We start from the raw sequence: 13398 nt of genomic DNA on the forward strand, positions 1-13398 counted from the left end.
ATGAAAGAAAACCTTCGTAAGCACTGCTACATTAAATAATGTGAAGTGAGCCAGAAGAGTAATAAAATTCCAGCAGCATATTTGCAGTCTAAAGCTCTTCTTGTTTATGCATGCGATTTTTGTTGGATGTTACAGTCCATGCAATTTCTGTCGCATGGTGTAGTGAGATACTTTGTCGGGTGGTGATATTCGACAAAAATCGTATGTATCAATGGAACATATTTGTTTCCATGTTCCTTCAGTTTGCCCAACAAAATGCCTAACTACGACGTCTGACAACTATCGGACGGCGCCACCGGCTCTTATCCCCTCCATCTGTTGACAAGTTCCCTTATTACTCCCATACGGACAAGAAAAAATGATAATTCAATGCATTTTTCACCACATAATATTTAGAGGCTTAACCTTTACTCCTCCAATGATAACAACCATTATGGTATCATCAGGGTAAGGTCGTACTGGTCCGATGATACCATATGGTATCATGGTGCTGATTACGAAATGAATGTGCGTTTTGGACCTTCATACTCTTATGTTTGGGTGGAAACTGACACAGGTCTGGAGCAAGCCTGGGAAATTCATATTGATGGCCAAGCTCTCCCCCCCCCCCCTCCGCAACATATCCATGCCACATTTCCGAACAGAGTTTCTTTCACATTTTGGCTCATAATTCAACTTGTATGGCACCAAAGAACATGAAACATGTTTCATTCTCTTGAGAAATATCCATTCTTTGAAAAGAATACTAAAGTTCCCACCGTCTTCCCAAATAGTGGGAGAAGAGGGGGTAAACTCCAGATGTTTTATTTGTTGTTTTTTTTCATTGAAACTCGGTAGTCGCTCCCCCCAAACCCCCTTTCCTCGGTTCGACATTCTGAATTGTACACCGTTGCATGCTCTGATGTTTTAGCTGCAAAACAAAACTTATCCGAAGTAGATTGCTCCCATAGTGCCCAAGTTATAACAATTTTCCTCCAAAAATGCAAATTACCTATTTTTCGTAAAAAACAGTTTCACATTTTGGCATATTATTCAACTTGTATGGCACCCGAGAACATGAAACATGTTTCATTCTCTTGAGAAATGTCCATTCTTTGAAAAGAATGTAGCAAACTCCACATATTTGTCTTTTCCATTGAAATTCGGGGGTCGCACCACCCCAAACCCCCTTCCTCGGTTCGGCGTTCTGAATTGTACACTGTTGCATGCTCTGATGTTTTATCTGCAAAACAAAACATATCCGAAGTAGATTGCTCCCGTAGTGCCAGAGTTATAACAATTTTCCTCCAAAAATGCAAATTACCTATTTTTCGTAAAAAAAAAGAAAAATCACATTTTGGCATATTATTCAACTTGTATGGCACCAAAGAACATGAAACATATTTCAATCTCTTTGGAAACGTCCATTCTTTGAAGAGAATACTAAGGTTTGCGCCTTCTCCCCAAAATAGAGGGAGAAGAGGAGGTAAACTCCAGATTTTTTTTCATTGAAATTCGGTAGTTGCGCCCCCAAACCCCCCCTTCTTCGGTTCGGTGTTCTGAATTGTACACGGTTGCATGCTATGATGTTTTAGCTGCAAACCAAAACTTATCCGAAGTAGATTGCCCCCATAGTACCCGAGTTATAATAATTTTCCTCCAAACATGCAAATTACCTATTTCTCGTAAAAAAAGAAAAATCACATTTTGGCATATTATTCAACTTGTATGGCACCAAAGAACATGAAACATGTTTCAATCTCTTTGGAAACGTCGATTCTTTGAAGAGAATACTAAGGTTTGCGCCTTCTCCCCAAAATAGCGGGAGAAGAGGAGGTAAACTCCAGATTATTTTTTTTTCATTGAAATTCGGTAGTTGCGCCCCCAAACCCACCCTTCTTCGGTTCGGTGTTCTGAATTGTACACAGTTGCATGCTATGATGTTTTAGCTGCAAACCAAAACTTATCCGAAGTAGATTGCCCCCATAGTACCCGAGTTATAACAATTTTCCTCCAAACATGCATATTACCTATTTTTCGTAAAAAAAGAAAAATCACATTTTGGCATATTATTCAACTTGTATGGCACCAAAGAACATGAAACATGTTTCATTCTCTTGAGAAATGTCCATTCTTCGAAAATAATACTAAAGTTCGCACCTTCTTTCCAAATAACAGGAGAATAGTGGGTAAACTCCATATTTTTGTTGTTTTTTTTTCCATTGAAATTCGGTAGTCGCTCCCCCCAAACCCCCTTTACTTGGTTCGGCGTTCTGAATTATACACCGCTGCATGCTCTGATGTTTTAGCTGCAAAACAAAACTTATCCGAAGTAGATTGCTCCCTTAGTGCCCGAGTTATAACAATTTTCCTCCAAAAATGTAAATTACTTATACATTTCGTAAAAAAAATAATAATCACATTTTGGCTTATTATTCAACTTGTATGGTACCCAAGAACATAAAACATGTTTCATTCTGTTGAGAAATGTCCATTCTTTGAAAAGAATACTAAAGTTTGCGCCTTCTCCCCAAAATAGCGGGAGAAGAGGGGGCAAACTCCAGATTTTTGTTTTTTCCATTGAAATTCGGGGGACGTGCCCCCCCAAGCCCCCTTCCTCGGTCCGGTGTTGTAAATTGTACACCGTTGCATGCGCTGATGTTTTAGCTGCAAAACAAAAGTTATCCGAAGTAGATTGCTCCCATAGTGCCAGAGTTATAACAATTTTCGTCAAAAGACTGTTCGAAGTCAATCAAGACGAAATTCCCTGACATTTCCCTGACTTTTTTTGACACCTCAAATTCCCTGACTTTTCCCGGTTTTCCAGGTTTTCCAGGTCTGTCGCCACCCTGGTATAATACTGCAGGAAATACTGGGTAACGTAACTGAAATTTCACATAACTGAGCATCCTGTATTCTCATCCTTGTCAACTTCCTCTAGTTCAGACACCACTTTCAACAAGAAGGGAAATTGAATAGAAACTGACTGTTGTAAAGGGTTATCAGGGGTGAGCTTTTACGTAAAAAACAAAATGAACTTGAACCGCAAACGCACGTTTCTGCGCTTCTGTGGTTAAACCCAACATATCCTTTCTATGCATAGGCGTGTGCACGGGGGGGCAAGGGGGGACATCCACAGATTTTTAAATGTAGGTATTTTTCAATGGGTCATAAAGTTTTCTTGCTCGCTTCGCTCGCAATTTTATTGTTTTCTGTAATGCATTGTAAATTACCAGATAGAGAAGTTATAACTACTAAGTTCTTCAGACTCTTGCTGCTAAACAGTTTTGTCTTAAACTTCGAGCTGGCGTGCCTGCGCAAAATTTGTGACACAAGTAATGTTCTTTAATTTTCTTGTTTCTCTTTTGAATTCGGCGACCTATGCTTTTTATCTATTCCTCAAGGAGGTCTTTTGTGTTGCATATTAGCAGTCATTGTTACTAATCCATATGTTGTACTCTTTCAGTTGTTGTTTATTTCAGATCAGAACACAGTGTTGTAAAGTTTGCGCTGCACACCTGCTCCCGTTCTGCAATTTATTGTCAGGTCATTGTTGAAAATGAGTCAACAGAACGTAGACGTGAACGACATTCAGTGTATCTTTCAAGTTTCTTCTGATGAATAAGGATCACATGAATTGGACAGTGATAGTGACTTAAGTGACGAATAGGTATATAGAAGTCAACCAATATGACAGTGAATCGGAACAAGAACTTTCTGATACTGAATATGAGTGTTTTTCAGTGAAGAAGAAGAACCACCACAGAAATGAGGAAGATGCCGCCTTTGCGCTGCAGAGAAAAAAAGATCTTCCGCATCCATGATATGTAATTCATGTGAGTCATATACTTGCAAAAAGCATTCAACAACGAACATTATCTGTACTCTGTGCAGTGTAAACGATTCTGCATCAGACTAAAATACAGCACAAACAAGTATAACATTTCATGTACCTACGTAGTGAAATTTAAACAGGTAGAGTGTAGATATTATTAACAAGTGAGCTTTCTTGAACTTGGAATGTAATGTGTTTGTACATATATACTTGTAACATTTAGGTTTTCAGCAGGAATAACACTGTCGTAAAAAGTACGACACGCGCCTGCTGATGAAAAGCGTTGTGTGCTATAAAAATGTATTAAGTTACGTACTGTATTTTTTTTACCATCCTAACTGGTATTTCAATAGTTTCATTACCTCAGAAATGATATAAATAAATGTAGACCCAAAAAAAATTATGTTTACATTATAATTTCCTTGCTCATTTTGAATGATAATAAATGACGTAAAAAGTGCGTCACGCACCTGCTGGTGAAAAGATTATTAACCGTGCACCCTCGAAGGTTAAATGCATGAACACAATTGTTTGGAGGAGCATGGCACATTTCAGAGACGATTGCTTTATTTGTTATATGTGTGTGTGTGTATACATACACACACATATATACCCATCAATGCAGTGAAACTAAAAACAATGAAATAAAGTGAGGTTTTTCTTTCGTGACTGAACTTTTATCAATGCTTTTGCCCCAACTAATCAGAGGGTCTGCGCACGCCTATGTTTCTATGCAATAAAAGAGGTTACATTCAGTTTAACCCTTTCCAGTCAGATGATGCCAAATGGCATCACTAAATTTCTTCATATGTGGCAGCATGGGTTTTGCTCAAAGTTGAAATCCGGCAACACTAAGTAGTTCCAGAAGGCTTGCTGAGATGGCTCTGATGTCACAGTCTTCAGGTTCTTCGTATAAGAGCTGTTTACGCGATGTTCTCTTGTCAGTGTTGAAGCAGTTATGGTTGTGTAGAACCATTGCAGAATATATGATGGCACAAAAGGTAAGTTGCACCTTATTTCTCAATGAAATTGTGTTTTGTAGCTTATAAGAGATTCAATTGATACAATCATATATTATTTCAATTAGATGTAGCCTAGTCCATTTGTAGCATTGCAATTGTGTGAAATGAGGACGATGCAACTTGGCATCATTAGTCATAATGATTGGAAAGTGTTCATATTATGCCTGTATTATCTTCTTTTTGTAATGAAAATTTCTTGTATATCATGAATAAAGGCAAGAACATTATACATAATTAAAAATGCATTAAAAATGTAAATCTAAATTCAATGTAAAGTATAATAATGAGGTAAACAATTGTAATATGATTATTATTACTATTGCAGATGTACAGTAGAAACCTAAAAGGAGAGGAAATTTTTGCAATTCTTGAAGGAAATGTATCCGATGAAGAATGCATCTCAGATGTGGATGAAGCAGAGATCACAGCTACTAACCATGAAGAATTATGTACAACAATCATCCTACAAGGCATGACTATGAGGTTAGGAATTCTCAAGATGAATTTGATTTAGAAGATATACCACTGATTGATTGAATAGGTACCAGTTTGCCTGGTTGGAGTAGCAATAACATATATATTCATGATCATGAATTCAACATAACACCAAGATGGATAAATTGTGATATTGAACCAGTAGACTCTGTAACATGCGGGAATTTTCTCCTCCCCCCATCTAATGAGTTAACTCCTATAATGGACTTCATGCAGTTTTGTGATGATGAAATCATAAGTAACATTGCAGAACAAACAAATTTACACTCAGGTGTGGTAAAATTTTAGTACCGCGAAACGTATTTCTTCAATTTTACAGGAGAAAGTAATTCCCGAACTGACTTTCCGTACTTTTGAAAGGTTATGGAAGTGTTTTTTCCCATCGCTTAATTTATTTCGCCAGTAAATCATGTATTTTTGAAGATTAATGTCTCTCCAATGCATGAAAGCAGTTGCCTGTATGTCCTTCGACTACGTGAACCGAACGTTGCATGTGTTCGATGATGTAACACCCGGTCAGTGTTTCCAACCACACCACTGTTTTCCAAGAACATGACAATTTTGAAGATGACAATATTAACTGTTTGCCTAACCTAACCTAACCTTGCCATGCATGGTTTGTGGGGCTATCCATGCATGGTTCGTGGGGTTTTCAAACCTGGAAAAAAATACAGAGCGATTTTATAATACCGGGAATTTTTCCATTTTGTTTGAAATTCGGCATACTCACTAATTTTGGCACCCTAATCACGAATCTGCCATTAAAATTTGGCGCTCACACGTGGAAATAGCAAAATAATCTAAATTAAGTTCTTATTTCTATTCCCTCGATTTCCAAATTTCCCACCGATTCCGGGCTCCGCCCCTGGGGTAATTGGCCTACCACCCCTACCGCTATGCTCCGGCTTTCTCTATAGAGTCCCTGTTAAAGGCATGTTAGAAATTGGCCGGATTCACCTGCCCCCAAATAAGTGCCAAATTTTAAGTGCAGATTCGTGATTACGAGGCCCAAATTAGTATCCCAAATTTCAAACAAATTGGATAAATTCCCTGTAATTTTAAATTATACCAAAAATATAAAATCAGTAGGTATTTTTCAATGAAGAAGGTTGCAACACTGCATAACCACTGATCATCGATAACGCTAGTCAAGATTTCTCCGCCATATTGCGTGTAACGCCAGCAAAAACGAACAAACAAGAATTACTCAATATGTCCAAAATTGAGATTATTTGCGTGAAAAAACAAAAACAAAATGCCACCTTCAAGAATCCTTAGCAATGCAGAATGCATAAGTACCAATGTGAAAAAGAAGAAAATATAGGAATTTCAGATGTTTCACAGATACTAAAATTTTAATTAAATAAGAAAAAGAAATGTTATTTAAACTATGATTTTGTGATAATTTGTAATAAACAATGTTAAATATTCATGAAAATACACTTCATAATTATATATGAAATTTGCTACCACTATTACCCAATGATGCCATATGTCATCACAAAAATTTAGGGCCTTATGTGTATGTAAAATTAAATATATCTTTTTTATGATATTTCATACCTAGAGAACAAATATACTTCAAAAAATTATTTTGGTAACAGTTTCATACATCGGAGACACATTTCTTCAATTTTACACAAGAAACTACTTACGGAAATGAGTATCTCCAAGGTCTACAACGTTCGTCGAAGTATTTTTGGAGCGATTTTACAATACCAGGAGTTTCTCCAATTTGTTACAAATACTCACTAATTTTGCCCTCCTAATCACGAATCTGCAGTTAAAATTTGGCGCTCACAGGTACAAATTGCAAAATAACCAAAATTAAGTGGTCTGCAATCGGCACAAGTGCTCATTATTTATCGAAAAATTTTCAGTTTCAAATACCTCAAAAACTATAATCTGGAGTGCAGAAAGAAGTATTTACGAATGTATAGCCGTTGAAAGTTAAGATATTGCCGTTTTAAATGTTTGAGTCCAAATTTCCAACCGATTCCGGGCTCCGCCCCTGGGATTATTGACCTACCAGCCCCTACCGCGGCCCCACCTCCACTATGCTGCAGCTACCCGGCTTTCAATATAGAGTCCCTTTTTAAGGGCATGTTAGAAATTGACCGAAGTCACCTGCCCCCAAATGATCGCCAAATTGTAACTGCACATTCATGATTACAAGACCAAAATTAGTACGTATACCGAATTTGAAACAAATTGGAGATATTTCCGTTATTGAAAAATCACGTAGACTAACTTTACCGTCAATGATTCGTTGAACAAACATACAATCAACACCCAAATTTCAACTCCAAATTCACAAATACCGATCTTTAATTGTTCACATCATCAAATATGGCTACCATAATAGTGTATCGACAATCATACCGTTAATAATTGCACATAATTTTGCAATTTCTATACGTCAGTGCCAAATTTCAACTGGAGGCCAAAGTTAGTGAGTATCTCGAATTTGAAAGTAATCGAATGAAACGGATTTTCTTTCATCGTGGAATATATTTGACCGGGAAATCATGTATTTTTCAAGAGAAATATCTCACGGACGCACAATTGTCTTTGCTTTCATTTGCTTGGCCTACGACAACCGGATGCTGCGTACGTTTCATGACGTAAGCCCCTGTCAGTTATTCAAACCCCCTCTTTTTTTTACTATGCTTGCCTAACGTAACAAAACCTAACCTAACCTTATCGGAAATGGTTCGTGGGGCTATCCGTCAGCTACCCATGCATAATGTACCATGCGTTCATTTCGATCTTCAGCCGAGAGATCGGGAGAAGCGTGGCGGACGGCGCTGACAGAGATGCCGACATTTGCGGCCTGTAATGCCCGTTTATTTTTATCGACATATGCAGACATTTATATAAATATTGCAAAACGAGCACTAACCTGTGTTATAACACGTAAAAGTTCTGTAATTCATCCAAGTTCTGAACTTATATACACAAATAAATACGCTTTAAAAACTATGTTGAGCCACAGATAATAAAACATTTTAATCATAGTTTTGACCAGTAACGTCCTGCTTAAGTTTATATCCTTGAAAGAGTTTTGTGTCGATGGGGATCGTTTGGAGGTTTTGAATGCGCAACACTGTATCAAGATTACGCTGCAGACGAAACTGTTAAAAGTCAATGGTGTTTGTGAGCTTCCTTGCAATCTGAAATCTCCAAGCTCGAGTTTTTTGTTCCTTCGCGACTAGATGAAGACAGAGCTGTGAATATAGTGGCGAGTAGATGTAAACAAAGAGCATGTTAATTTCGTACTGTGCGCAAGAGTGTTATTCTTGGTTACTTGCCGTTACTTGTTTGTGTTATTGCAGTGTGTATGTGTGTTGTGTCAGTGAGACGTTTGGAATGCCAGCCGCAAGGTTCATGTTAGAACAAAGAATTTTTATGTATGACACTTACGTGAAAACAGACTTGTGTCGAGACGTGTGTAGGCAATTTGTACAGAAATTCCCAGTCGTTTCACCTCCAGATAGAGATACGGTTAGACATCTTGTCCTTAAATTACGAGAAACTGGATCATTAAATTTTAAAACACCTAAGCAAAAACGACAGATTCTAACCGAAGCAAAACTCGATGAAATTGGTGCAGCGTTAGAACGTTCTTCAAACAAACCTCTACGCTGTGTTTCACAGGAGATGGGGGTGTCAAAATCATCAGCACATACAGCCACTAAGGGCCAGTTGCACCATCTCCGCTTAACGTCTTATCCCCCACTTAACACCATTTTGCGGTTGTTCAATGTCCGCCTAACGTTACCTAGCACTTAAAGTCCCGTGTAACGTAAGTGGCGGTCGGGGCTCCGCCTAACGCGTTAAGTGCCGGGTAGATATGGAAAAGCAGTACACTGTGCAGCAAACAGATACATGCAGTACCTAGTATAATCTGTGTTTGCACTTTTATAGTTGATAAAATGGCAAAGTCTCGATCAGCTGTTGTAAATTGTGAAAGTTTGCTGCATGTTTTGCATTACCAAATAACAGCAAAAAAAAAGGCGGATGTGTTAACTATCCCAGAAACAGCAATAAATAAAGCAACGTTTATAAATATATGTGTAGAAGTGAATATTAGGTGGTCATTTTCGTGCATGTTCCGAAAATGTTGTATATTGATTTTAGCATTAGCAGTTTCACTGTAATTTCGTATGTAGGATTTGAGTGCATGCGGGTACAGAAAATAAAACCAGGTTAAAGTAATGCGTTTGATGCTTGCAAAATTGTATTAAAATGCCGTTCCAAATAAATGAATGTGTGTTTACTGTAACAATTTTTTTCAACCAAACACAATACACGAACTGTACAGTTGCTTTTTCGCAATCCTAGTAATTTGTAATCTTTAAGATTAAAACACGTGTAATATTATTCGAGTCACTTCCGTCGCCATTGGTGTGAATGTAACATTGCAAATAAACAAGTAATGTGTTGTTTCCGAATAACAACTGGCAAAGAATGCACGTATAATATTTAGCAGTAGCTACTCTTACCGTCAAGTTCATACATATGTACGTACAAGGAACAATTTCCGAATGGTGGTGTGTTTTTTTGCAAACACACACATTTACAATAATAACCTTGCAAGAAACTACATACCTAGTAGTACATAAGACGTAATACCAATTTTTTAAGGAACGTATACATTGTATATGTGTGATTTTGTATGTTAACTTCCAAAACTGGCAAAAAAAAAAAGTTTACTGTTAACAAGCATCCTTACGATGTTGACATGCATGTACAAGGAACAATTTCCTACTGGTTTTGTACCTAACCTAACCAACCCTACCCTAATATTCATGGGAGAGCATAAAACGTAAATGCCAAAGTTTTTTTTCGGTATTTACTACTTAGAGGAAACGTTTTATGCGAAGTAACATATTTTTTAATTACATTGTGCGAGATTTTGTACTTTAACTTTAAAACTGGCAAAGAATAATAATAATAGATACAGGTACAGCAGTATCTTTACGGCGTTGATACGTATATACAAGGAACAATTTCCGAATGGTGTTACGTTTCGTAGATACAAAGAAAATGCACCATTGTAATAAACCTTGCACGAATCTACATGCTTGAAGATGCATAAAACGTGCACTCAAGTTTTTCTGTTGTTGTTTTTTTTTAACATTCATATGCAATACACATGATCTTGTACTTGATTTTTCAAAATAACTGGCGTAAAAAGACGAGCGGCTAGGGGCAGCATTAGCACCTTGGGAAATACATGCTAACAACACCAAACCTGGCCTGCCTAACCTATCCACGTAGGCGTATAATAGCATAAATAAGCAGGTAAATAGGTTTGGCAAATTATAATTTCTTTATTTAAGCTATTATATACATATGTGGATAGGTTAGGCAGGCCATGTTTGGTGTTGTTAGCATGTATTTCCCAAGGTGCTAATGCTGTCCCTATCCGCTCGTCTAAAAAGGACCACAGCTTGTACATATGTACAAGGTATATTTTCCGGGTGAATATTACTGTTTTTTGTAAACAAATATATACGTTCTTGCATTGCACTAGCATAGAACGTTGCACGAAACTACCTATCTGAAAGTATATACAGCCTGGAGTTCCTTCTTTTTTTTTAATAAGAATAAAACATGTGTACATACAGCACTACGGTACTTTAACTTTACATTACTATTTGATTATTCCTTTTGTGCTAAGATGATAGTAATTCCCAAAATGTACCTTGTACATGGAACCGTTGATTAACGATTTCTTTTTTGTGCTATTCGAATTTGTTTTGAATACAAAAATTGTATTTTCATCTGCATCGTTATTACTCAACCAACTTTCAATATTAATCTTGCACAAAAGCTACATTATAAATAAAGAAGAAACCTATAAGATAGTCAACGTTGATAATACTAATACTCGCTATTCACTAAAGAAGGGGTTACGGATTGATAAATTATTAACAGAAATGAATGATAAATTAGTAAGAGCAGAATAGAAGATTACTCTTATCATTCCGTATATTTACACAAACTCCAATATGTCAGCACTAAAAATTTAATAAATGTAACTTGCATTTGTTACGACTTCGTAAAATTTTGGTCACTGTTTAGTAGTGTTTAATATTTTTTTTAAAGTGACCGTATGTTTTACTGAAAGATAAGACGAGGAATACCCTTTTTCGGAAACACTGCACATTAGCTGACGACAGACAACATGAGTCAAGATTTGGCCGCCGAATTAGGAACGACAAATAAAGAATCGGTAACAGTTTCATGCATCGGAGACACATTTCTTCAATTTTACACAAGAAACTACTTACGGAAATGAGTTTCTCCAAGGTTTACAACCTCCGTCGATATATATTCTTCCTAAAACTTCATCCTACAATGCAGCAGAACAATAAATAATAACTTTTCATGTAATAATATTGCGCATTTTGTGAAAATCGACAACATCATGCCGTTGTTTCCAAGATGTACCTGCAGATGACTCTAGCGTCGGAAGTCACGCGATCTCGCTAGTGGAATCAGGGTTTCCTAACGCGCGATTTTTTTCGAGAAACGCAATTTTTTTTTCTTCGAGAAACGCGCGGTTTTTTGTCGAGAAAGGAAAATGGTTTTTCGATGAATTTAGGTGTGAAATGGGTGCTAATGGAACCTAACCTAACAGGCCTAACCTAACCTCGTGTGAATGGTTTGTGGGGCTACCCGTGGATGGTTTTTGGGGCTAACGTCAATGGTTTGTGGGGCTACCCGTGGATGGTTTTTGGGGCTACCGCCAATGGTTTGTGGGGCTACCCGTGGATGGTTTTTGGGGCTAACGTCAATGGTTTGTGGGGCTACCCGTGCATGGTTTTTGATGCCCGGTTTTTTACAACTTTCATGCACAATAGAGTTGGAAACATTGATATTCGAAAACAAAAGAAGCGTTACAATTCGCAAAGCAAGCGATATCGCACCGTGACATGCTTTCCGTAGCATTAAGGAAAATGGTTTATTTTAGCAGAAAAAGTGTTTGTTTTCGTGAAAAAAGCATATTGGCACCTTCCACTATGTTCCGCAATACATAATTGGCAAGTACAAACCACGAGAAAGACAAAATATCCGATTTAAATGTGTCTCCGATGCATGAAACTGTTACCTAAAGAATCATGTTAAAAATAACGTGTTTTTCATGGGAAAAAGTTATCCCCAGCTTGAAAAATCTTCCGCTATGCATATGAGGTAAGTAGCAATGATATTTATTTGAAAAGAAACGAGTTTAATGTGTCTCCGGCTTATACTACTGTTACCCCAATTACTTTTTGTACTCTTCGTTGGTGTTGTGGGCTGGAAAGAGTTAATACTGCAAGGTTGGATCTATGTATCATGCACGGTATATGGTACTTTGCGATTTCTCAGTGACAACTTACAAGTATTATTTTTACCAATACTAATGATAATGCCACAGTCTATCATACCTGATGCTATCCTTCGGCATTTCGATTGAACCTGTTCTTCGTCTTGTTCGATAATTACATCTTTTACTAATTTTTCGTTCATTCTCAAACCTCTGAAACCTTTTCAACCTATCATACATGCACAGATAATACTCCTTTCCAGTGTTGCCACAACCTGTTATCTCGATTTCCCACTTCCAGGGGAAAAATTTTCCTATTTTCGACATGTTTTTTCCCTAACGATTAATTTATGGTAGTGTCTGCTTCCACGTTCTTTTTCTGCTAACCTCAAAAGAGACATGCACGTGGTGGAACACATACTGTGAAGAGTAAAATTTTCGAATCCGCAAAACGTATTTCTTCAATTTTACAGGAGAAATTACTTACCGAATGCAGTTTATTTATAATTGTGGAAGTTCGGGGAAGTGTTTTCTCGCATGGTTCATTGAATTTTGCCGGTAAATCATCTATTTTTCGATATAAATGTGTGACCGAAGCACGAAAGCTAGGCATCCATTTACTTCCAGGTGGATGTATCCTGTGTATGATGCCGTAATCCTGGTCAATCCCGGTCAGTGTTTCCAAATGGTTTTGGGGCTATGTGTCAATGGTTCGTGGGGCTATGCGAGAATGGTGTGTGGGGCTACGC

The 13398-nt window shown here is 37.4% G+C and overlaps 1 protein-coding gene across 2 annotated transcripts in view; it reads right to left on the minus strand.

The window, feature by feature from the left end:
- Positions 1–12898, minus strand: part of Mms19 (MMS19 nucleotide excision repair protein) — a 316830-nt gene extending 303932 nt beyond the window's left edge. For both annotated transcript variants that reach the window (XM_083142473.1, XM_083142472.1), the window contains exon 1: positions 12771–12898. In XM_083142473.1, coding sequence (XP_082998599.1) covers positions 12771–12852 — 82 coding nt within the window. In that variant the 5' untranslated portion in view covers positions 12853–12898. The remainder of the gene's footprint in view (positions 1–12770) is intronic.
- Positions 12899–13398: the final 500 nt, after the last annotated feature.

The sequence above is a fragment of the Lepisma saccharinum genome, chromosome 21 (assembly GCF_977018435.1).
Source record: "Lepisma saccharinum chromosome 21, izLepSacc3.1, whole genome shotgun sequence".
Lineage (NCBI taxonomy): Eukaryota > Metazoa > Arthropoda > Insecta > Zygentoma > Lepismatidae > Lepisma > Lepisma saccharinum.